The sequence below is a fragment of the Arvicanthis niloticus genome, chromosome 3 (genome assembly GCF_011762505.2).
Source record: "Arvicanthis niloticus isolate mArvNil1 chromosome 3, mArvNil1.pat.X, whole genome shotgun sequence".
Classification (NCBI taxonomy): domain Eukaryota; kingdom Metazoa; phylum Chordata; class Mammalia; order Rodentia; family Muridae; genus Arvicanthis; species Arvicanthis niloticus.
This window is the reverse complement of record NC_047660.1, coordinates 58093911-58120432: the sequence shown is the minus strand read 5'-3', so window position 1 is coordinate 58120432 and position 26522 is coordinate 58093911. Positions and strand designations below refer to the sequence as shown.

The window sequence follows — 26522 nt, the reverse complement described above, 5'->3', positions numbered from 1 at the left end:
AAGTCACTGCCAGGGAAGGGGACAGAGAAGACCTAGGAAAGCCATAAATGCTCTTCATTGGAAATGACTTTTTGGGAAATAACAGTAATTTGGAGGGAAAATTATCATGGTTCAGACTCTAATTCTGTCTCCCAACTTCTGTAAATATTCTATCACCTATAAAACTACTGTCTGGACTTTTCCTAAGTTAGAATTGCCCCCAGATTTCAGAATTTGTTTTACCAAGGAGCTTATTCTATGTGATATGTCTTAGACCTTAGACAACACATGACCTTTTCCTTTCAAAAATTTGTTAATCATTTATATTTTTATCCATTAAAAATGGATGAAAGGATTTGGAATTTGTCAGGTTAATGAGGTTGGAGTTAAAAGTGAGACCAAGAATGAGCCTATAAATGTTTCTAGTCACAAGGATTTGTGTCTGTGAGACTTGCAGTGATACTGGTTTCCCACATCCACATGACTCATTTGTTGTGAATTGTTCTCTTCAAGAAAGCCTATTGAAGTATTTAAGCATGGATTCCCTCAGATCCTTCTACCCACCCTCCCCTCTCTTTTCTCTCTTTTATGTCAAGTTGTATTGTTTTATGTTGCTGAGGGTTGGGAAGAACTTGGTGCATTCACTGCATATCTATTGAGTTTGATTCTAATTTGCATAGTTACAGCAAGGCAGGCTGCTTTAAAGTGTTTCTGTAATAACACATGGTAGACATCCCTATGAGGACGAGATCATATGGACAGAAATGTTAGTCCAGTCCAGTGCCTTCCTAGCACATAACTGCCTGTGTGTGGAATCAGTTGTGATCACTTTAATTGGAGATCCATAGTATTTTAAAATCAGAATGTCAGCCATAGCCCTCTCCTTTTCTCTTGTCTCTCCTCTTGTGTGCATGCCCCTTTAAAATACTCTTGCTCTCCTTGAAGCTTGCTCCACAGTCAGCCGCTGGCTTGTCGTCTTTGTTCCTCAACTGTAGGCTCCTTCCAACCATTCGTCGCAGCTTCTGTTTGCCGGTTTGTCTGTGGATCTGCCACTGTTGTGTCGCAGATCCCATACTTTCTTGTGACATTACTTCACTTTTGGAATTAACCGTTGCTGCGGCACTCACTCCTCATGTGAATGTGACACTCAGCTGCTGTGTGGGGGTTGTCCGTGGATTCTGATTACACTGAGATAGGTCTTGGTGTGCTAGGACGAGTTAAATGGCTTTCCATGACTGAACTTTCTGTGCCGTGGTCATCTGTGCTTCTGAACGTATGTGATTATGAACTGCTGTTTCAGTGGCCTCAGTCCATTTAGGGCCCCTCTCGGTTCTAGTGCACAAGCTTGTGGACCTGAACGCCTCCTAATTTCAGGAGAGCAGTGAGACTGGTCAGACTTGTCTCCACTGCATCACACACTGTATAACACACTATATAACACTTTAAGTGTCCATGCTCACTCACTGTTTTAAACCTATGTGAACCTTCCTCCTATCTATACTTATCTACCTAGCATTTATTTTGCTGAAAAGACTCATTTCCATCCTATACTTTGCCCATTAACTTCTTTGCCTGACTTTGGTGATTTAATACAAGGCTTCCTGCAGCTAGGCAAGGGCTTTACCACTGAGCTACATCTACAGCTCCTAACTTACTTTTAATTCATCTTTTAAGTGATACATAAAAAGGAAAAATTGCATGTTTATAGGGTAACGTGATATACACACACTCTGAAATATTCAAAGCAAGTTAACCATACCTGTCTTCTTAAATATTTTTTACTTCTTGTTGGAGAATCTTCAAGCTTTTGAAACATACAATATATTATTTTTATTCATAGTTACTCTACTATGTAATAGTATCCAGAACTTTTTAATCTAACCTGTAACAATACCAATTGACCAACCTCTATCTATGTGTCCCACACATTCCATGCCCACTCTCCCAGCATCTGGTAACCACAGAGAAAGCTTGGGAGGTACTCATGGGCTTGATATTAGCATATAAGTAAAAGATAGCTGGAGAAGAACTCCTGTTCTAACTAAGGCTGTCAGTGAAGCATGCTGGAACTAGAGTCTGATCTACTGCTGTGTGGATCTCTTTTCAGTTTTGGGAAGGCTTCTAAGACTTCTGTTTTCTTCCTGGGGCTGGGTCTCACTGTAGCAGATCTGGTCCTGAGCACCAGAGTGAAGTTCGGGCCTAGCTTTCCTGGAATGCTTCCTGGTAGATGGAGTCTTGGCCCTCTCTTTTGCCCAAATATGGGAGAGGGGTGCTGGAGGCAGATCTTGAGCCACACAGTAAATGTGATTCTGCAGGCTCTGAGAGGTATATAGCTATATAGCGAACAGTGTAGGGGAATGGTCTTGGAGCCCTGTCTGGTTTTGGATGCTGTTGCTGTGGATTTGGTAGTAGGCTTCAGTCCAAGACCTTGTCTTAGATCCTTCTTTCTTCTCCAGGTAGGAGACATTGTCTGTGATGAGCGGCTTCTGTTGTTTGCTTTCCACAACCCATAGGTATCAGAGCCTCTGTCATCTCCACTTGAAAAGCTCAAGGAAATAGAAGGTTTTCCATATCTTGAGATGCAGAGTTGTAGCCACAATTCTGTTTTTGTTTTCTCATTGGTTATTTGTGAGTTAGATCATTTGTGGTTTAAATTATATGAGTAAATGGATGAATAGCTGAAGTTAGGTGGTAGATGACTAGTTAAATAATTCTGACAGTAAATGGGTTTTAAATTAAGCAGCTGGAAAAAAATAAGCAGTTAAGTGAGAGAAATTCCTAAGGGAGGGGCATCAGCATCTTACATATGCTTCTTAATTGTCAAGCCTTTTTTAAAAAATTATGTAAGATTACATTCTCTGTTACAATTGGTGCCTCAAAAGACCTTAAATGATTCATTTTCCTGTATATACCAAGCATTGTACCAAATGAAATTAATAAATAGATGATAAAACCCACAGTTGCATAGGATATGGATATGAATCAACACTGTCATTCATGCAGTGGGCGCTTGGTCAGATGCTGAGAATGGACAGGGCCTGCTGGGCTGGGTAGCATATCAGGGATGGTGTTGTGTGTTCTGTCTGGCCTCAAGCTGTGATGTCTCAGGGGACAACATGTTTTCAATGATGACTCTGACACAACTTTATTATGATGAATACTATTGAAGAGATGATGACCTCATATGCATGTATTCAAATCTTCAGAAAATGTTGCATTTTTAATTGCCAGCCTCTGGCATACATAGTTATGTCTGACACATGATTTGTGGAGATGTTTGAGATTACTGTATCTATAATTACATGTTGCAGAAAAGGGCCATGTGCTAGGAAAAGTCTGTTTGAAGCCTACCTTCTCCCTTATTCAGACCGCTGCCGTCTCCTCCTGAGATACAGGTATAACTTTGGTATCTCTCGCTGCCGCTCTTACTTCTTTAGTTAGCACAGCACTGTGAAAGCTTACCTTTCTAAAACATTGCTTTTCCACCTTGTATCAAAGATCTTTGAAAGGCTTCTTGTTTGTCTCCTATAAAAAAAAAAGGTCAAAGTCCTTGGCATTGTCCACTAGGCTTTTTTATTTCCTGGTTCTATTTTTTTTTTCTGGGTATTATAAAGATACCTGGTACACAGGAGTGCTAAGAGTTTGCTGGTACCTGTCTCCTTCCTTGGTTTTATTTCCCCCCCACACCCCCATCACTTCCATGTTTAATGAACACTTATTTTTCTTCACTAGGCACAAACATCTGATTTTTCCCCGAGTGTGTCTGCTTCATTTCTTGTTTCATGTAACCTATGCATGCTTTTATAACACAGCACCACACACTTGCACTTGTGTAGTTACTTGTAATCATTTCTCTAATCTGCCATTCTCACTAAATAGAGACAAGTTCTGAGCACATGTCTAGATGCTTATTCCAGCACTCTAGCACTTAGTATTGCCTGACTGACAAATGCTGCTGGCGAGGTAGTTATTCTGATAAGACTTACAGTCTCTGTTTTAATCCTGAAATTGAGTCTAAGGTACCCCAGTGCACAAACATATTCCACAAAGGTGCAATGGTATATTTGATAAAATAAATGGCTTCTCACAGGCATAGAAGGGTTAGTTGTCCATGGGGTAATTCTTAGAATTTTGTGATTATTGATTGTCATAAATAAGCAGTAGGATTGTTTGATAATTCACCTTTTTCTTATCATAGTGAGAATTAACTGTAATTTTACTTTGTTTAAATATTAAAGTACTTATAAAAATTCTATTTCTTTCTTTCTCAATCCGTCTCTAGGCCCTCTGAATGTTTTATGCTAACAGCTTGTGAAAAAGTCCATAGTGAGCTTCCAGGTTGCTGTGAACACAGTGTAATTATATAATCATGCTTATAAACACGCACTCCTCTTCTCTACTATTTTCTGAACTAAGTCTCAATTCTTACATAGTTTAATTTGTATCAGAATAGATCTTTAAATCTTAAGTGCATATACTGTTTGGAGCTTTGTTTACACCTTTTCTTTTGCATTTTGCTGTGAGGAGATTCTGCAGACAGAATTGCTATAAAATGCGGAGTAATGTCTGTAGTGAGCTTGTGAAATACTGAATATTCTGGCCTCTCTAAGCATGGATTTAATTATATTCTAGCACAGCAGCTTCTCTGGGGATACTCAGGTAGGATCACTGACTGAATGTTGTGTTCATTTGAATTCTGATTTATTTATTTATTTATCTATTGATTTATTTATGGTCATCTGTTGGTGTGCTGAATCCTGTATTGTTTTGTTTTTAACCTAACTAGCTAGAATTTCTATCAATCTTTTTTTTTTCTTCCCTACTGGAAATAACTTTTAAAGGAGAGAGGAAACTACTAATTCAGGCCTTTGTTATTATAAACACTGTTTTTTTTAAAAAAAAAAAAACAAAACATTTAAATGACTTGAAAACTTTAATAATTATTTAGCCTCAAATAAAAGACACTTGTGGAATTTGTATGTTAGACTGCTTAAATGGGAGAGAGTGGCATGACTGCTATGCACACAGAAACTGTTAGGATTGTAGCCCAGTGCCGAGACTGGTGGGAGTAGGAAGCCCCTGTCCAAGCTACAAATAACACTAAAGCGGCCAGTCTCCTATCATTAGGGACAGTCAGCTGACCTTACAGTGCCAAGTGTGTCATTTTATTCATTGCCCATCCTTTTTGTTTTGTTGTAATAAATACTTTTATTATTATTTTCCAAAGTTCATGTTTTACTTGAAAATTTAAGGGATGTAAGATTTGCTTTATAGAAATTGTTTTTATACATGTCCTTTGAAGCAGATTATATATTTATACATATATAAAATTAGGAACTAAGTCATTATTAGAGCGGTAATTTCTATAAATATTAAATTTGGCTTCTACTTTATATTAAAAGTATCTAATGCTTTATCAATAGTTCTTGTATTGGGAAAGTGTAGTAAAAGAGGCAGCAGAGTTGTGATGTAAGCTACCCTGTTACTGCCTGCCCTAGGGACTGTCCCATTTTGGTTACTGAATCTCTGTTGCTATAGGAGATCTAGTCATGCCCACGCCAAGCCTGATAGTGTAAGTCTGTTTTACCAGCTGTTTGAGACCAAGGTAGAAAGATCATAAGATTGTAAGTTCAAGACCAACCTGAACTACAACGTGAGTTCAAGGCTAGCCTGGACAACTTAGTGAAAATCTATGAAGAGAAAAGTAAAAAGAAGGTTGAGATATCACTCAGTAGTAAGGTTTTTGCCTATCTTGCATGAGATCTATTAGTCCCAGTATTACAAGAAAAGCAACAACCAAAGGCCAAAGCCAAGATGTCTGTGGCAGAGCATCTGTGCAGACTTCCTGGGAAGCAATTAGGCCGTTAGAGCTGGAGTAAGATGCTTCTGAAAGGCCTAGGGGCCAGCAGCCACATCTAGCCATGAGCACTGGTGGGGTCTTGATTGACAGGTACTGGGCCGCCTTTTCCTTTACTTCCCCCAAGCCCCCACATTGGTTTTTTCTCTTTTTTCATTCTTTTTTTCTTTTGTTTTTAAAGATGTGACTGAGAAGGGACTGGGAGGAGAGGATGGACTCCCAGCTTAATCCCAACTGCAGTTGGGAATAATAATAATAATTTAAAAACAAAAAGAAAAAAGATGTAACTCATATATAGTACATCATTTAATTGGATTTTCTTGTTCATGTGTATTTACAAAGACTTGAATTTTCTATATAATGGTACATTATTAGAACTCACCAGCCATTAAAGCTGCCATTGCCACTGTGTACCCGAAAAGCAAAAGAACTTTCTTGTACTCAGCACCTTGATTTAGCATTGTCTAGTGAGGTGCATCTCTGAAGAAGTTCACTTAAAGCATTTGGAGCTAAAACATTATTGTTAAATGAATTCTTACATCAACTGATATTTCTACTTTCTGACCACGTTGCATTTATCCTCAAGGTTAGCAAAGATCATAGACATGGGAATAAATAGAAACAAAAATAGCACAGTCTCCGAGTAGAGACTGGTTGTATTCATACTGTTTTCAGTATCATACCTGGTAATAGTTTGCTGTCTTTAGGAACATTTTTTTCAGAAGCATAGTTAAATGTGTTTTGCCTTGCTGTTAATTGTGAAAGACACAAAGCCCACAAGTCATTTACTAAAATGCCTGAAAACTGTTTTTAAAACCTCCTAGTAGAGGTGCTTTAGGGGCCTTCTAATGGGGGGCAGGAGATGCTGGGTGAGCATTTATTCTTCAGGGCTGAACACAGTATCTAGAACATAGGACTAAAGCCCGAAGGAACTTACTGTATGAGGTCTGTGCCGCTCCACAGTTTCTCTCTCCTTTACCTCCTGCTGTTTTTCCAGTTGAGCATGACTGACGTGGTAGTAGCATGCTATGTGTGAGGTGTATGTGTTTTGACATTTTACTTACATATTCATACCAAGTAATTTTCCTAAAGGTAAGTATATGTTTTATAAATTGCCAAATTTTATGTAAGGCTATTGAGCAGGATTATCTATAAGATGCATGTGATGTGGCAATTTACATGGAACATATGTGATACATACTTGTGGCAATTTACATGGAACATATGTGATACATACTTGTGGCAATTTACATGGAACATATGTGATACATACTTAAGATTTTGCTCTCTGGGTACTCTGAATTTTAATTTTCAACATTTTTATATCTTTAAAATTATGTCTTCACTTATGACTTAGATATTTAGTATAGCTAGTTCTATTCAGTAAGCACTTGAAGAAACATTATTATAAATTAAATTTAATTCACTCCACAGCCCCCAAAAAACCTATATTGATTATATTACTAGCATTTTCATTTTTAAAATATTACTTAAGTTATTCTGTTACATGACATGGAAACTGAAAATATTTCTGAATCAAGATGTTATTACTCTCCTGAAGTTTCAAAAGTGTGTCTTTGCTGAGATTTCTATGACAGTGGTTCAAAAATAGCCTGACAGGTAATTCTGGAGTAGAGAGTTGAGCCTTTGAAACAAAGATGCCCTTCCTTGATTAAAACATGCTAGAGTTGGTGAGGAAAACCTGGGAATGACATGAAGGCAGTACCTTCAATCTCAAGTCCAAGTTCTAGCTACTTTGTACTGAAGAGTTAGCTTTTAACCCTGAGATATAAAGGTTCACACAGGAGACTCCAGGCTCTCCATTAGAAGGCCTGTACAGCACCTCACATATGACATTCTCAAGAAAAATAAAAAGTTACATACAGAAGTTCCAAGAGCCTGAGGTATGCCCTCAGAGGTGTACTGTTATAGTGTGTCCCAGATTTGCTCCTAGGGAACTAGAAGTTATTTGCACATAGGGGAGAGATAAACATTAGTGTCCACAGAACTGATTTTGAGATGTTTTATTTTTCTCTATGGATAAATTCACACCTAAAGCTATGTGGTCACTTTTCTATTTTGTTGTTACTGGTGTAAATATCAAAAATACTCTGACATATAAAATACATACTAAATAAATGTTAATTTCTAGGCAAATCTATTAACATAAGCAACTGTTCCCCCAAGAGGAAAAAATTTTATTAGTTTCCTAGTTTACAAGCATTCAGAAATAGAATTGTTTTGGTGGGAGGAATACGTGCCCTTACAGGGACACCAACATGTTTCCCTGAAGCATTTCTATGAAATCCCCTGCTTCTGCAGAGCATACTTTAAATAAATAGCAACCTTGGAGAAATTGTACCTGTGCCCTGTATAGAACAGTCTGCTTTTCCAGAACGGTGAGTTCCAAGTTTCTAAGACATTAACTGACACCCGGTTGCATATTTGTTAGAGACTGAAAGGAAATTTCATGAGTCACTGCTACCCGCATTTCAGAAAGTGTTAGCTTCTGAAATGAAGACCCCAGCTTCTGTGCTGACTTTGAGCCCATCTTCCTACACAACTGTGCCGGTGAGGGGCTGAAAGTGCAAAACAACCCCAAACATATTTGTGTTGGATCTGCTTATCAGTGTTTACCCATTAAATGAAAAATAAGCAAATTTTATCTGCATTTTTGGTAATTTTACCTGTGGACAACTAAACATTAAACATTGTTTTGTTGTTGTTGTTACTGATTCTATTTGTAGGACACTAGGTACTTTTGAATACATATTTTATGACCTTTTTATGTTTACTTAAAATAAGCACTTTGTGGAGAGAATGACTTCTCTTAGAGGTTATTATGAGTTTCAGTACAGAATCATTATTTTAAAACTATTTTAGTCTACTTATACTGAATATTTGCATTTTCTTTAAACAGCTTTCTAGGGGCATCTTAAATGTGAGACTAGAAGAGTTTAAAGTAGAATTGTGCATAACATTTCTGTGTGTGATCTACAGGAAGACCATGTACTCAGCTGCAGCTTCTAAATCCAGAGCGATTTGCACGTCTTATTAAAGAAGTAATGAATACATTCTGGCCCGGCCGAGAGTTGGTGGTTCAGTGGTACCCATTTAGTGAAGACAAACATCACCCATCCATTTCATGGCTTAAGATGGTTTGGAAGAATCTCTATATACATTTCTCAGAGGATTTGACTTTATTTGATGAGATGCCACTTATCCCCAGAACTGTACTGGATGAAGATCAGGCGAGTGTGGAACTCATTAGACTCAGGACCCCATCAGTAGTCATTTTAGATGATGAAACTGAAGCTCAGCTTCCAGAATTCTTAGCAGATATTGTACAAAAACTTGGAGGGATTGTCCTGAAAAGATTAGATACCTCTATTCAGCATCCACTTGTTAAAAAATACATTCATTCTCCACTACCGAGTGCTGTTTTGCAGATAATGGAGAAGATACCACTGCAGAAGTTGTGTAATCAAATAGCATCATTACTTCCAACCCACAAAGATGCCCTAAGGAAGTTTTTGGCCAGCTTAACTGATACCAATGAAAAAGAGAAAAGAATAATTCAAGAATTGACAATATTCAAAAGAATTAATCACTCATCTGATCAAGGGATTTCCTCTTACACAAAATTAAAAGGATGTAAAGTTTTGGATCATACAGCCAAGCTTCCAACAGATCTACGGCTATCAGTTTCAGTAATAGATAGTAGTGATGAAGCCACCATTCGTTTGGCAAACATGTTGAAAATTGAAAAATTAAAGACTACAAGCTGTTTAAAGTTTGTTTTAAAAGATATTGGCAATGCATTTTATACACAGGAAGAGGTAACACATCTTATGCTGTGGATCCTTGAGAATCTGTCCTCTCTTAAAAATGAGAATCCACATGTGCTTGATTGGTTAACGCCACTAAAATTCATTCATATATCACAGGAGCATGCCGTAGCAGCCAGTGACCTCTTTGATCCTGATATAGAAGTACTAAGGGATCTCTTTTATAATGAAGAAGAAGCCTGTTTCCCACCCGCAATTTTTACCTCACCAGATATCCTTCACTCTTTGAGACAGATTGGCTTAAAAAATGAAGCCAGCCTAAAAGAGAAAGATGTTGTACAAGTGGCAAAAAAAATTGAAGCTTTACAGGTCAGTTCCTGTCAGAATCAGGATGTTCTCCTGAAGAAAGCCAAAACACTCTTACTGGTCTTGAATAAAAACCATACACTCTTGCAGTCTTCTGAAGGGAAGATGGCATTGAAAAAAATAAAATGGGTTCCAGCCTGCAAGGAAAGACCTCCGAATTATCCAGGTTCCTTAGTCTGGAAAGGGGATCTTTGTAGTCTTTGTGCACCTCCAGATATGTGTGATGCAGCACATGCAGTTCTAGTGGGCTCCTCGCTCCCTCTTGTTGAAAGTATCCATGTGAACTTGGAGAAGGCACTTGGCATCTTCACAAAGCCTACTATCAGTGCTGTCTTAAAACACTTTAAAACCGTTGTTGACTGGTATACTTCAAAAACCTTTAGTGATGAAGATTACTATCAGTTCCAACATATTTTGCTTGAAATTTATGGTTTCATGCATGATCATCTGAGTGAAGGGAAGGATTCTTTTAAAGCCTTGAAATTTCCATGGGTTTGGACTGGCAAAAACTTTTGTCCTCTTGCCCAGGCTGTGATAAAGCCAATCCATGACCTGGATCTTCAGCCTTATTTATATAATGTGCCTAAAACCATGGCAAAGTTCCACCAGCTGTTCAAAGCTTGTGGCTCAATAGAAGAGTTGACATCAGATCATATTTCCATGGTCATTCAGAAAGTTTATCTCAAAAGTGATGAGGAGTTGAGTGAAGAAGAAAGTAAACAAAATCTTCACCTCATGTTGAATATTATGAGATGGCTATATAGCAATCAGATTCCAGCAAGCCCTAATACACCAGTTCCTATTTATCACAGCAAAAGTCCTTCCAAACTTGTCATGAAACCAATTCATGAGTGCTGTTATTGTGACATCAAAGTTGATGACCTCAATGACTTGCTTGAAGATTCAGTGGAACCAATCATTTTGGTACACGAGGATATACCCATGAAAACTGCAGAGTGGCTAAAAGTTCCGTGCCTTAGTACAAGACTGATCAATCCTGAAAACATGGGGTTTGAGCAGTCAGGGCAAAGAGAGCCTCTTACTGTGAGGATTAAAAATATTCTGGAAGAATACCCTTCTGTGTCAGATATTTTTAAAGAGCTGCTTCAAAATGCTGATGATGCAAATGCCACCGAATGCAGCTTCATGATTGATATGAGAAGAAATATGGACATAAGGGAAAATCTCCTGGATCCAGGGATGGCAGCTTGTCATGGACCTGCTCTGTGGTCATTCAACAATTCTGAATTCTCAGATTCAGATTTCATAAACATCACCAGGTTAGGAGAATCTTTAAAAAGGGGAGAAGTTGACAAGGTTGGGAAATTTGGTCTTGGTTTTAATTCAGTATACCACATTACTGACATCCCCATCATTATGAGCCGAGAATTTATGATAATGTTTGATCCAAACATAAATCATATCAGCAAACACATTAAAGATAGATCTAATCCTGGAATCAAAATTAATTGGAGTAAGCAGCAGAAAAGACTTAGGAAATTTCCCAATCAGTTCAAACCATTTATAGATGTGTTTGGCTGTCAGTTACCTTTGGCTGTAGAAGCCCCTTACAGCTACAATGGAACCCTTTTCCGACTGTCCTTCAGAACACAGCAGGAAGCAAAAGTGAGTGAAGTTAGCAGTACATGTTACAACACTGCGGATATTTACTCCCTAGTGGATGAATTTAGTCTCTGTGGGCACAGACTTATCATTTTTACTCAGAGTGTAAACTCAATGTACTTGAAATACTTGAAAATTGAAGAAACCAATCCTAGCTTAGCCCAAGATACAATAATAATTAAGAAAAAAGTTTGCCCCTCCAAAGCATTGAATGCACCAGTTGTAAGTGTTTTAAAAGAAGCTGCTAAACTCATGAAGACTTGTAGCAGCAGCAACAAGAAGCTTCCCACTGACGTGCCAAAGTCATCTTGCATTCTTCAGATCACAGTTGAAGAATTTCACCATGTGTTTAGGAGGATTGCTGACTTACAGTCACCATTGTTTAGAGGTCCAGATGATGACCCAGCTACTCTTTTTGAAATGGCAAAGTCTGGCCAATCAAAAAAAACCATCAGATGAGTTGCCACAAAAGACAGTAGATTGTACCACATGGCTTATATGCACATGCATGGATACAGGAGAAGCTCTCAAGTTTTCCTTGAATGAAAGTGGAAGAAGATTAGGGCTGGTTCCTTGTGGGGCAGTAGGGGTTCTTTTACATGAAACCCAGGAGCAGAAGTGGACTGTGAAACCACACATAGGAGAGGTGTTTTGCTATTTACCTCTACGAATAAAAACAGGGCTGCCAATTCACATCAATGGGTGCTTTGCGGTTACTTCCAATAGGAAAGAAATCTGGAAGACAGATACAAAGGGTCGATGGAATACCACATTCATGAGGCATGTCATTGTGAAAGCTTACCTACAAGCACTCAGTGTCTTACGGGACCTAGCCACTGGTGGTGAGCTGACTGATTATACTTACTATGCTGTGTGGCCTGACCCTGATCTAGTTCATGATGACTTCTCTGTGATCTGCCAAGGATTTTATGAAGATATAGCTCATGGCAAGGGGAAGGAGTTGACCAGAGTCTTCTCTGATGGGTCTATGTGGGTTTCCATGAAGAATGTGAGATTTCTAGATGATTCTATACTTCAAAGGAAAGATGTTGGTTCAGCAGCCTTCAAGATATTTCTGAAGTACCTCAAGAAAACAGGCTCCAAAAACCTCTGTGCTGTTGAGCTTCCTTCTTCAGTAAAAGTAGGATTTGAAGAGGCTGGCTGCAAACAGATACTGCTGGAAAATACATTTTCAGAGAAACAGTTCTTTTCAGAAGTCTTCTTTCCTAATATTCAGGAAATTGAAGCAGAACTTAGAGATCCTCTGATGAATTTTGTCCTAAATGAAAAACTTGATGAGTTCTCTGGAATTCTTCGTGTTACCCCTTGTGTTCCTTGCTCCTTGGAAGGCCATCCTTTGGTTTTGCCTTCAAGATTGATCCATCCTGAAGGACGAGTTGCAAAGTTATTTGATACTAAAGATGGGAGATTCCCTTATGGCTCCACACAAGATTACCTCAATCCTATTATTTTGATTAAGCTTGTCCAGTTAGGCATGGCAAAAGACGATATTTTGTGGGATGACATGCTAGAGCGTGCAGAGTCCGTAGCTGAGATTAATAAAAGTGACCATGCTGCTGCCTGCTTAAGGAGTAGTATTCTACTAAGCCTTATTGATGAGAAGCTAAAGATAAGGGATCCTAGAGCAAAGGATTTTGCTGCAAAATATCAAACAATTCCCTTCCTCCCATTTTTAACAAAGCCAGCAGGTTTTTCTTTAGAATGGAAAGGGAACAGTTTTAAGCCTGAAACCATGTTTGCAGCAACTGACCTTTACACAGCTGAATATCAAGATATAGTCTGTCTTTTGCAACCAATTCTCAATGAAAATTCCCATTCCTTTAGAGGCTGCGGTTCAGTGTCATTGGCTGTTAAAGAGTTTTTGGGTTTGCTAAAGAAGCCAACAGTTGATCTGGTAATTAACCAGTTGAAGCAAGTTGCAAAGTCAGTTGATGATGGCATTACATTATACCAGGAAAACATTACTAATGCTTGCTACAAGTACCTCCATGAAGCAATATTGCAGAATGAAGTGGCCAAGGCAACAATTATTGAAAAGCTAAAACCATTTTGTTTCATTCTGGTTGAGAATGTGTATGTTGAGTCAGAAAAGGTTTCTTTTCATTTGAATTTTGAAGCAGCACCATACCTTTATCAGTTACCTAACAAGTATAAAAATAATTTCCGTGAACTTTTTGAAAGTGTGGGTGTGCGGCAGTCATTTACTGTTGAAGATTTTGCCCTGGTTTTGGAGTCTATTGATCAAGAAAGAGGAAAAAAACAAATAACAGAAGAGAGTTTTCAGCTTTGCCGACGAATAATCAGTGAAGGAATCTGGAGTCTCATTAGAGAAAAGAGACAAGAATTCTGTGAGAAAAATTATGGCAAAATATTACTGCCAGATACTAATCTTCTGCTGCTCCCTGCTAAGTCATTATGCTACAATGACTGTCCCTGGATAAAAGTAAAAGATTCCACTGTTAAGTATTGCCATGCTGACATACCCCGGGAAGTAGCTGTAAAACTTGGTGCAATACCAAAGAGACATAAAGCCTTAGAAAGATATGCATCCAACATCTGTTTCACAGCTCCAGGTACAGAATTTGGGCAGAAAGAAAAACTGACCAGCAGAATTAAGAGCATTCTCAATGCCTATCCTTCAGAAAAGGAAATGCTGAAAGAGCTTCTTCAGAATGCTGATGATGCCAAGGCCACCGAGATCTGCTTTGTGTTTGATCCTAGACAGCATCCTGTTGACCGAATATTTGATGATAAGTGGGCCCCACTGCAAGGGCCCGCACTGTGTGTTTACAACAACCAGCCATTTACAGAAGATGATGTCAGAGGAATTCAGAATCTCGGGAAAGGCACCAAAGAAGGAAATCCTTGTAAAACAGGACAATATGGAATTGGATTCAATTCTGTGTATCACATTACAGACTGCCCTTCTTTTCTTTCTGGCAATGACATCCTGTGTATTTTTGATCCCCATGCCAGATACGCACCAGGGGCCACATCAGTTAGCCCTGGACGCATGTTTAGAGATTTGGATGCAGACTTTAGAACCCAGTTCTCAGATGTTCTAGATCTTTACTTGGGAAACCACTTTAAACTGGACAATTGTACAATGTTTAGATTTCCTCTGCGCAGTGCAGAAATGGCACAAGTTTCAGAAATTTCCTCAGTTCCATCATCAGACAGAATGGTCCAGAATCTTTTAGACAAATTACGGTCTGATGGGGCAGAACTTCTAATGTTTCTCAACCACATGGAAAAAATATCTATCTGTGAAATAGATAAGGCCACAGGAGGTCTGAATGTGCTCTATTCGGTAAAAGGCAAGATCACTGATGGAGACCGGTTGAAAAGGAAGCAATTCCATGCCTCTGTAATTGACAGTGTTACTAAAAAGAGACAGCTCAAGGACATACCAGTTCAACAAATAACCTACACTATGGATACTGAAGATTCTGAAGGAAATCTGACCACATGGCTCATCTGTAATAGATCAGGGTTTTCAAGTATGGACAAAGTATCCAAGAGTGTTATATCAGCTCACAAGAACCAAGATATCACCCTCTTCCCACGTGGTGGAGTAGCTGCCTGCATTACTCACAATTATAAAAAGCCCCACAGAGCCTTCTGCTTTCTGCCTCTCTCTTTGGAGACAGGGCTGCCATTTCATGTGAACGGCCACTTTGCTCTAGATTCAGCCAGAAGAAACTTGTGGCGTGATGATAATGGGGTTGGTGTTCGCAGTGACTGGAATAATAGTTTAATGACAGCCTTAATAGCACCTGCATATGTTGAATTACTAATCCAGTTAAAAAAACGGTATTTCCCTGGTTCTGACCCAACATTATCAGTTTTACAGAACACACCCATTCATGTTGTAAAGGACACATTAAAGAAGTTTCTGTCCTTCTTTCCGGTTAACCGGCTGGATCTGCAGCCGGATTTGTATTGCTTAGTAAAAGCACTTTACAGTTGCATTCATGAAGACATGAAACGTCTTCTGCCTGTTGTTCGGGCTCCAAATATTGATGGCTCTGATTTGCACTCTGCAGTCATAATTACTTGGATCAATATGTCTACTTCAAATAAAACTAAACCATTTTTTGATAACTTGCTACAGGATGAATTACAGCACCTTAAAAATGCAGATTATAACATCACAACTCGCAAAACAGTCGCAGAGAATGTCTACAGACTGAAGCACCTGCTTTTAGAAATTGGTTTCAACTTGGTTTATAACTGTGATGAAACTGCTAACCTTTACCACTGCCTTGTAGATGCGGATATCCCTGTTAGCTATGTGACCCCCGCTGATGTTAGGTCCTTCTTAATGACTTTCTCTTCTCCTGACACTAATTGCCATATTGGGAAGCTGCCTTGCCGTCTCCAGCAAACTAACCTAAAACTTTTTCACAGTTTAAAACTTTTAGTTGATTACTGTTTTAAAGATGCTGAAGAAAGTGAGTTTGAAGTTGAGGGACTGCCTCTGCTCATTACACTGGACAGTGTCTTGCAGATTTTTGATGGTAAACGACCCAAGTTTCTGACAACATACCATGAATTAATCCCATCACGTAAAGACTTGTTTATGAACACCTTATACTTGAAATACAGTAGTGTTTTGTTGAACTGCAAAGTTGCAAAAGTGTTTGACATTTCCAGCTTTGCTGACTTACTCTCTTCTGTGTTGCCTCGTGAGTATAAGACCAAAAACTGTGCAAAGTGGAAAGACAATTTTGCCAGTGAATCTTGGCTTAAGAATGCATGGCATTTTATCAGTGAATCAGTAAGTGTGACAGATGATCAGGAAGAACCAAAGCCAGCATTTGATGTCATCGTTGACATCCTTAAAGACTGGGCATTGCTTCCAGGAACAAAGTTCACTGTGTCAGCCAGTCAGCTTGTGGTTCCCGAGGGAGATGTGCTGGTTCCCCTAAGCCTCATGCACATTGCTGTGTTCCCGAATGCTCAGAGTGATAAGGTTTTTCATGCTCTGATGAAAGCTGGCTGTATTCAGCTGGCTTTGAACAAAATCTGCTCTAAAGACAGTGCATTAGTTCCTCTGTTGTCATGCCACACAGCAAACATAGATAGTCCTGCAAGCATCTTGAAGGCTGTACATTATATGGTTCAGACTTCAACATTTAGAACTGAAAAGCTAATGGAAAATGACTTTGAAGCACTTTTGATGTATTTCAACTGTAATTTGAGTCACTTGATGTCCCAAGATGACATAAAAATTTTGAAGTCCCTTCCATGCTACAAATCCATCAGTGGCCGCTACATGAGCATTGCAAAATTTGGAACATGCTATGTGCTTACTAAAAGTATTCCTTCGGCTGAAGTGGAAAAGTGGACACAGTCATCACCATCTGCATTTCTTGAAGAAAAGGTACATTTAAAAGAATTGTATGAGGTGCTTGGCTGTGTGCCAGTAGATGATCTGGAGGTGTATTTGAAACATCTTCTGCCAAAAATTGAAAATCTCTCTTATGATGCAAAACTAGAACACTTGATATATCTGAAGAATAGATTGGCAAGCATTGAGGAGTTGTCAGAGATTAAGGAGCAACTTTTTGAAAAACTGGAAAGCGTATTGATTATCCATGATGCCAACAATCGACTAAAGCAAGCAAAACATTTCTATGATAGAACTGTGAGAGTTTTTGAAGTTATGCTTCCTGAAAAACTGTTTATCCCTAAAGAGTTCTTTAAAAAATTGGAACAAGTAATAAAACCTAAAAATCAAGTTGCATTTATGACATCCTGGGTGGAGTTCTTGAGAAATGTTGGACTAAAGTATGTTCTTTCCCAGCAGCAGTTGTTACAGTTTGCCAAGGAAATCAGTGTGAGGGCAAATACAGAAAACTGGTCTAAAGAAACACTGCAAAATACAGTTGACATCCTCCTCCATCACATATTCCAAGAACGAATGGATTTGTTATCCGGGAACTTTCTGAAAGAACTGTCGTTAATACCGTTCTTGTGTCCTGAGCGGGCCCCTGCTGAGTACATTCGGTTTCACCCTCAGTACCAGGAGGTAAATGGAACGCTTCCTCTTATCAAGTTCAACGGAGCACAAGTGAATCCAAAGTTCAAGCAATGTGATGTACTCCAGCTGCTGTGGACGTCTTGCCCTATTCTTCCAGAGAAAGCCACACCCTTGAGTATCAAAGAACAAGAAGGCAGTGACCTTGCTCCACAGGAACAGCTTGAACAAGTTTTAAATATGCTTAATGTTAACCTGGACCCCCCTCTTGATAAGGTCATTAATAATTGCAGAAACATATGCAACATAACAACTTTGGATGAAGAAATGGTAAAAACCAGAGCAAAGGTCCTGAGGAGCGTATATGAATTTCTCAGTGCAGAGAAACGGGAGTTCCGTTTCCAGCTTCGGGGGGTGGCCTTTGTAATGGTAGAAGATGGCTGGAAACTTCTGAAGCCTGAGGAAGTAGTGATAAACCTGGAATATGAGGCTGATTTTAAACCTTATTTGTACAAGCTGCCTTTAGAGCTTGGCACTTTTCACCAGCTGTTCAAACATTTAGGTACTGAAGATATTATTTCAACTAAGCAATATGTTGAAGTATTAAGCCGAATATTCAAAAACTCTGAAGGAAAGCAGTTAGATCCTAATGAAATGCGTACAGTTAAGAGAGTGGTTTCTGGTCTATTCAAGAGTCTACAGAATGATTCAGTCAAGGTGAGGAGTGATCTGGAGAATGCCAGGGACCTCGCACTCTACCTTCCGAGCCAGGACGGTAGGTTGGTGAAGTCAAGCATCTTGGTGTTTGATGATGCACCACATTATAAAAGTAGAATCCAGGGTAATATCGGTGTGCAAATGCTAGTTGATCTTAGCCAGTGCTACTTAGGGAAGGACCACGGATTTCACACTAAGCTGATAATGCTCTTCCCTCAAAAGCTTCGACCTCGTCTGCTGAGCAGTATACTTGAGGAGCAGCTAGATGAGGAGACCCCCAAAGTGTGCCAGTTTGGCGCATTGTGCTCTCTTCAGGGAAGACTGCAGCTTCTCTTGTCTTCAGAGCAGTTCATCACAGGACTCATTAGAATCATGAAGCATGAGAATGATAATGCTTTCTTGGCCAATGAAGAAAAAGCCATAAGGCTTTGCAAAGCTCTAAGAGAAGGGCTGAAAGTTTCCTGCTTTGAAAAACTTCAGACGACATTAAGGGTTAAAGGTTTTAATCCTATTCCCCATAGCAGGAGTGAAACCTTCGCTTTTCTAAAGCGATTTGGCAATGCAGTCATCTTACTCTATATCCAGCATTCAGACAGCAAAGACATTAACTTTCTGCTGGCCTTAGCTATGACACTTAAATCAGCAACTGACAATTTGATTTCTGACACATCATACTTAATTGCTATGCTGGGATGCAATGACATTTACAGGATCAGTGAGAAACTTGACAGTTTAGGGGTGAAATATGACTCCTCAGAGCCATCAAAACTGGAACTTCCCATGCCTGGCACACCAATACCTGCTGAGATCCATTATACGCTACTTATGGATCCAATGAATGTTTTTTATCCTGGGGAATATGTCGGGTACCTTGTAGATGCTGAAGGTGGTGACATCTATGGGTCATACCAACCAACATACACCTATGCAATTATTGTGCAAGAAGTTGAACGAGAAGATGCTGACAATACCAGTTTCTTAGGAAAGATCTATCAGATTGATATTGGCTACAGTGAATATAAGATCGTCAGCTCTCTTGATCTGTACAAGTTCTCAAGGCCTGATGAAAGCTCCCAAAGCAGAGACAGTGCTCCCACCACACCAACAAGCCCCACAGAATTCCTGACTCCCGGTCTGAGAAGCATCCCTCCTCTTTTCTCGAGCAAAGAGAGCCACAAGTCTCCCTCCTCCAAACACCACTCCCCCAGAAAGCTCAAGGTGAATGCTTTACCAGAAATCTTAAAAGAAGTGACATCAGTGGTGGAGCAAGCTTGGAAGCTTCCAGAATCAGAACGGAAAAAGATCATTAGACGCTTATATTTGAAGTGGCACCCTGACAAAAATCCAGAAAATCATGATATTGCTAATGAAGTGTTCAAACATCTGCAGAATGAAATCAACAGATTAGAAAAACAGGCTTTCCTGGATCAAAATGCAGACAGAACTTCAAGAAGAACATTTTCAACCTCTGCATCCCGATTTCAGTCAGACAAGTACTCGTTTCAAAGATTTTATACTTCATGGAATCAAGAAGCCACAAGTCATAAATCTGAAAGGCAACAGCAAAGTAAAGAGAAATGCCCTCCCTCTGCTGGACAGACATACTCTCAAAGGTTCTTTGTTCCTCCCACCTTCAAGTCTGTGGGCAATCCAGTGGAAGCCCGGAGATGGTTAAGACAAGCCAGAGCAAACTTCTCTGCTGCCAGGAATGACCTTCACAAAAATGCCAACGAATGGGTTTGCTTCAAGTGCTACCTTTCCACCAAGCTAGCTTTGATTGCAGCTGACTACGCCGTCAGGGGAAAATCTGATAAAGACGTAAAGCCAACTGCGCTGGCACAGAAGATAGAGGAGTACAGTCAGCAGCTGGAAGGACTGACAAACGATGTGCACACATTGGAAGCTTATGGTGTAGACAGCTTGAAAACAAGATACCCTGATTTGCTTCCTTTTCCACAGATCCCCAATGACAGGTTCACATCTGAGGTCGCCATGAGGGTTATGGAATGTACTGCCTGTATCATCATAAAACTTGAAAATTTTATACAACAGAAGGTATGAAAGTAAAGAAAAAAGCAGAGCCAGCTCTTGAGTGTGTTATAGCACAAACACAAATCGATGCACTTCATTCAGCTTTGTTGCCAGTATCTAGGAATTGTAAAGCACACAGCAGAGTGTTCTGGAAGCATTTTGAAGCTGTATGACTCCTAACAGAAACTGTAACAGAACTGAAAACTGCTTATGAAGATGGCAGTGAGCTGCAGAGTTTCTAGGTAGGTTTAAACAATCGGATGGCACATTATTGAACTGCACTTTATGGAACCAAAGCTTAGCAGTTTATTAGATAAGAGTCTACACAGGTCTCTGGTTAGGAGGGAGTTAATTTTGTGTTTTTAAACAGGTTTTTGAAGTAAAGAAACACTGGACGGACTGATTCGGACATATGAGGGGAATTGGGTTTTGGGGGCTTGTCACTTTTTAAGTGGACACTTTTAGATGCATTATTTTCTTATCAGCTGGATCTGATTATGAATTTGTTGCAGTTTCACGTCTTTAGTTGGACATTTAAAGTGGTACAATATTTAATCCTGACTATTACTTGACTAAGAGTATGAAGATGGTCCTTGGAGTGCACTGGGTGCACTTTCCATCCTTGTTTTGATTTTTTATCCTTGGGTTTGTAGGCTTCCTGACTCATGAAGATAACCTATGGCAGTCTCAGCGTGCTGGTTCATACTACCAGATATCGCTTCTAAAACTGCTTCCCAGCATGACGTTTAGCAAAAGAACATTGGAGTTTGTGTACATATTTTCCACAGATGTCATGATTTGTATAGTGTGGCTGAATAGGATGCAATCTTTTGTCTAAAGGTGCTGCAGTGAAAAAAATACCCAACTGTCTTTCAATATGGCACTTAGTGGGAATTTAAACATTTTTACTTTATGCACATTAAAATTGCTCAAATTGTTGCAGTGATATGCAGAAGTTTACAAAGGGAATTATCAGCTTGTACTGTCCCCCACGAGTGATTGAGAACTGACAGTTAATTTTCATAATATTCAAAGAGTTCTAACATACATATTTAACATTCTTTTGCATAAAGTCAAATAAGGAAATAATAGCTTATGAAAGTGCACTGGCTGTAAATGATGCTAGTTATATTTTATGCAATTAAGGGCTTACATACAAAACATGTTAGATTTTTTTTTACTTCATTTGTAAAAAGGAATGTTAATTGCTTCTGGATGTGAATCATGAATATTTCTGCTGTTAATATTAAGTGCCATGATTTTAATAAAAAAATGTATATAGAAAATCATTTTGACTGGTTATTTTTAAAACTTTTGTTTTGAGATTTTATTTTTATTTTATGTGTATGGGTGTTTTGTCCACATTATCTGTGTACCATCTGTATGCAGTGCCCTCAGAGGCCAGAAGAGAGCATCAGATGCTCTGGGACTGGAGTAACAGATGATTGTTAACCGCCGTGTGGATGCTGGGAACTGAACCTCAGTCCTCTGGAAGAGCAGTCAGTGATCTTAACTGCTGAGCCAGCTCTCCAGCCCTTGGATTATTTCTTGAGAAATACAGTTTGTTAGAAGTCAAACTTGGTGTTCTCCTGTTAAGAGTCTTGGTGTGCATGTGTGTGTGTTCATCATGAGTTTGGGGATGGCACTGTCCTTCCTGTACATTTTCTGCTAGGATGTAGGTTGTATCATGGTTAACTGATGTAAAAGTACATGATGTACGAAGCCTTACTAGGTACTCACTGATCTGCTTAAAAGCTTGCTTCAACTCTGGAGGGAACAGAATTAGTTGATATTTATGTTGGGGTCGGTTTAGAAATAACTGCCATATCTGGCATCTCTTGACAGCCCCTGTGACTCAGGACAGCACTGTGCTTGGGGCTGGTTCCCAGCTGAGCCCTAACTTCCAGGAAGTGGTTTGTCCTTCAGACTTCTGAAGTTAAGTGACTGAGGGCTAACCATTCCGTTGGGGTGCTAGCCCATTCTGCTTCACTTTAAAAAGTGAGTGCTATTTTGGTGCTCAGATTCAGCACTGAGAACTTTCTCTGTCTGGCCTTGGTGATAGTTGATGAAGTTGAAAACAAACCACAAACAACACAGGTCCACAATCCCTTACACGCAGCATTGGATCCAAAGGAGTTTCAGGTTTTCACTGCAGTGAACTAATTTGAGAGCATGTTAGATTTTTGTTTGTTTGTTTTAGTTTTTAGACTTACTTTACATTTATTTTACTATTTTATATGTATGAGTGTTCTACTTGTATGTGTGTTTGTGTACTGTGCCTATATGCAGTGCCCAAGGAGGCCAGAAGAATCAGATCCCATGGAACTGAAGTTACAGGTGGTTATGAGCCATCATGTGGGTGCTGGGAATTGAACTGGGGACCTCTAGAAGACCATCCAAGGCTCTTAGCTCTGGAGCCATCTCTCTAAGCCTGTGAGATTGTGTATGTTTTTAACGAAATATCTTCATAGGGTTTGACAACACCCTGCAATCCACTACAGTAAGCCTGTGAATATCTATGTTAGTTTGACTACAAAATTTTCATAAATAGCCTTGCAGAATTGAGGTCAGATTTCATCACTAATTTGACAACAGCAGCAATAGCAATTGTTTCCCAGGCGTTTTTAGAGTTTGAAATTGAGAATAAAGAGTTTCTGCCCTGGATAGATTTGTATATTTTACTCTCTTAAGCCTTTAAAACATATTTGCTTTTTTAAAAAATGGTAATGGAAACTAGATGCCTGAAGCAAGTGTTCCTGGGTAGCTCTCAGTTAAGATGGGATAGGACTAATGCCTTTTACTGGGGATGAGACAGGGCACCCAGGAAGGATTCACCGGTGTCCTGGCTAAATCAGGCAAGCTTGCACACAGTGCAAGTGGTGTGGAGGACAAGGATGTTGAGCCTAAGAATTATTCCTGTGAAATGTTTACAACAGTGGGAAGCTGCTCACAGTTGTCTTGGGGATAGATGGCATTTGTTCCATCAACGCTGCTGGTAAGCTGTGCTCTATAAATGTCTTATACAGACACCATGGTACATCTGTAGTCCCAGCAGAAATTGGCAGTCATGGTAAGTGTACTAGCTGGTTTTTTATGTCAACTTGACACAAAGGTTATCACAGAGTTAGAGCTGGAGTTATCACAGAGAAAGGAGCCTCCCTTGAGGAAATGCCTCCATGAGATCCAGCTGTAAGGCATTTTCTCAATTAGTGATCAAGCGGGGAGGGCCCATTGTGGGTGATGCCATCCCTGGGCTGGTGGTCCTGGGATGAGAAAGCAGGCTGAGTAAGCCAGGAGAAGTAAGCCAGTAAGTAACATCCCTCCATGGCCTCTGCAACAGCCCCTGTATCCTGACCTGCTTGAGTTCCAGTCCTGACTTCCTTTGGTGATGAACAGCAATGTGGAAGTATAAGCTAACTAAGCCTTTTCCTCCCCAACTTGCTTCTTGGTCATGATGTTTTGTGCAGGAATAGAAACCCTGACTAAGACAGTAGGTTTTAGTTACCATATATCAGTCAGAACCAGTAGCGTGTATGTGAAGAGATTCACTGCCTGACATTGTCTGGTAACTGTACAAGAGTATAGAATCCACTGGCCCACTAAAGGCTGAGTAGTGGCTGATGCACATTCTGCAGATGGAATTCTCAGCACTTTGGTTTCTAAACTTGTTACCCATTTGTCTTAATAGATATGACTTAAGGTGTTATACTTCATTTATTTAAAAAAAAAAAAAACTGTATTAAGGTTCTCCAAAGACTGAACTGATAGAATGAATTAATATATATCTATGTATTAGCAAGAGATTTATCTGAGTGATTGATAAGCTGTGCTTTAAGTAGTCTAACAATGGCTGTCTAGTAATAGAAAAGCCAGTGACCCAATATTTGTTCAGTCCATGAGACTGGGTGTCTTAGCAGTCCCAATCTGATGCTGATTCCCAGAGAGCTACCAGGTTGTAGTCCACATTGGAGTACCAGTGAAGTAGGTTTACACCAGCAAAAGAGTGCATCAGGATAGATGAGCAGTCCAGTTAAAGGGTAACCAAACAAAACCCACAAACTTCCTTCTGTGTCCTTTTATGTGGGCTGCCACAAGAAGATGTGGCCCAGATTTACGGTGGTCTTCAACCTCAGTAATCCAACCAATAAAAATCCCCCATAGATGTGCCCAGCTATTTGAGCATTAGATACTTCCAAATGTAATTGAGTTGGCAAGATTAGCCATCACACAGACCCCCTGAAGCACACTGGATGCATCCACACACTGCATGCATTCACACACTGCAGGCATCCACCCACTTCATGCATCCATACACTGCAGGCATCCACACACTGCAGGCATCCACACACTGCAGGCATCCACACACTGCAGGCATCCACATACTGGATGCATCCACACACTGCATGCATTCACACACTGCAGGCATCCACACACTTTATGCATCCATACACTGCAGGCATCCACACACTGCAGGCATCCAAACACTGCAGGCATCCACACACTGCAGGCATCCACACACTGTAGGCATTCACACACTGCACACAGCCACACACTACATGTAGCCATACACTGCACACATCCACACACTGCACACATTCACACACTGCATGCATTCACACACTGCACGCATCCACACTGCACACATTCACACACTGCATGCATTCACACACTGCACGCATTCACACACTGCATGCATTCACACACTGCACACATTCACACACAACATGCGTCCACACACTTCATGCCATCTACACACTGCATGCATCCACACACTGCAGGCATCCACACGCTGTAGGCATCCACACACTGCATGCATAGCTGCTTCTATGCAGCTGTACCCAGCCTCGCCTGTTTGTATGGCTGCTTCCAGGCAGCATCACCCATTCTTCCTTGTTTGTGGAAGACATTAGGCCTGGCAGGCAGAGGCTCACCATTTCCTTTGATGCTGGGAGATGAAGGCCCTGGGGTACCAGCTAAATATGTTAAATTAGCATCATGTGTTCAGCTGCTGTAGTTGATGCTTCACCTGGAGTGAGTATATCAGCTCTCCGAGGGAAAATGACCATACCAATTTAGGTCACATTTTGAGTTAATCTCAGTAGTTACCTGGGACCTTGAGCCTGCCTCATGACAGGCTAGCCTGAATCTTTGACACCAATAATTTGAAGAAAATCAATACCTACCCAGAAGAGTTGTGAGCACCAAAGAAAGTAAGACACGTTTAAACTCTGGTCTGGAAAAGTGCCATTTTTACTCCTCATAAGTATGTATATAAAAAGCATGACTAAATTTATGTAATTTCTTTCCTTAACTACATATTGAAAATCACATCAACCTCAAATTCCCTGCAAACCCTGGAGATTCTCATGGTGAAATCTGACATATTGCACTTAGCTGAAGGGAACACGAAGTTTAATCTAAAGGAAGGGGTGTGCACAGTTGGGACATTTTAGAATCTGCCAGCCAGCCATACATTTGGGAGGAAAAAGAAGTCTGCCATTGAGTACTATAAATTGTTTCCAGGTGGCAGTTCAGCCTGAGAGATCTGGAAAGATGAATACAATGAATACGTTCTTGACATTTCTTTGTGTTGTTCTGGAGCCAGGAAGTGTTGACCCAACAGCTCCCTGGGCACATTCCCCTTGCATGCTTCTAAGTGCTTTAGCAGTGAGTCCTCCAGCTCCAATCTTGCTGCCAGACATGAAGGCTGAGGCCACAGCTGTCATCTCACGAAGACATTGTGGGTGTGCTGCATAAGAGGCAGTGGTCAGAGACAGATGTGGCTGTGTTCCTCGCAGGTGGTGGTCTCACCAGCCATAGACAGGTACAGCTTCCCATCAGGACACGCACAGATCTCATAGAATCCAGTAGAGCTGTCAGAAGGACCCTGTGTCCCCTGCTTTAACTTGGCCAAACCCACAGTTTCAGCATCGAGCACCAGCTGTTTGGGAGAAAGTGAGACATGAGGAAGGAGGAACGAACCACATTAAAGGAAATTCATATTCCCAGCATATTCCAAGAAAGGAGTTTCCTCCCATGGAAAATGAGCTGGGTTCCGAGCTGGGTACCTACCTGTGCTCGCATCCTATCAGAATGGCCTGCTTCTTTTGTGCAGGTTGGGCTGAGCATCTTTTGCTAGTGTGGAAAGAGGCCATAT

At 40.1% G+C, this 26522-nt stretch overlaps 2 protein-coding genes across 3 annotated transcripts in view; one reads left to right on the top strand and one right to left on the bottom strand.

The window, feature by feature from the left end:
* Nucleotides 1–21645, top strand: part of Sacs (sacsin molecular chaperone) — a 41139-nt gene extending 19494 nt beyond the window's left edge. The window contains 3 exon segments of the mRNA XM_076930901.1: nt 4612–4638; nt 8837–12054; nt 12056–21645. Of these exon segments, the coding sequence (XP_076787016.1) occupies nt 4612–4638; nt 8837–12054; nt 12056–20395 (11585 nt within the window). The 3' untranslated portion in view covers nt 20396–21645.
* Nucleotides 21646–25597: 3952 nt separating this feature from the next.
* The window catches only part of Sgcg (sarcoglycan gamma), a 52649-nt gene continuing 51724 nt past the window's right edge, over nt 25598–26522 (bottom strand). For both annotated transcript variants that reach the window (XM_034497727.2, XM_076930899.1), the window contains one exon: nt 25598–26306. In XM_034497727.2, the coding sequence (XP_034353618.1) occupies nt 26133–26306 (174 nt within the window). In that variant the 3' untranslated portion in view covers nt 25598–26132. The remainder of the gene's footprint in view (nt 26307–26522) is intronic.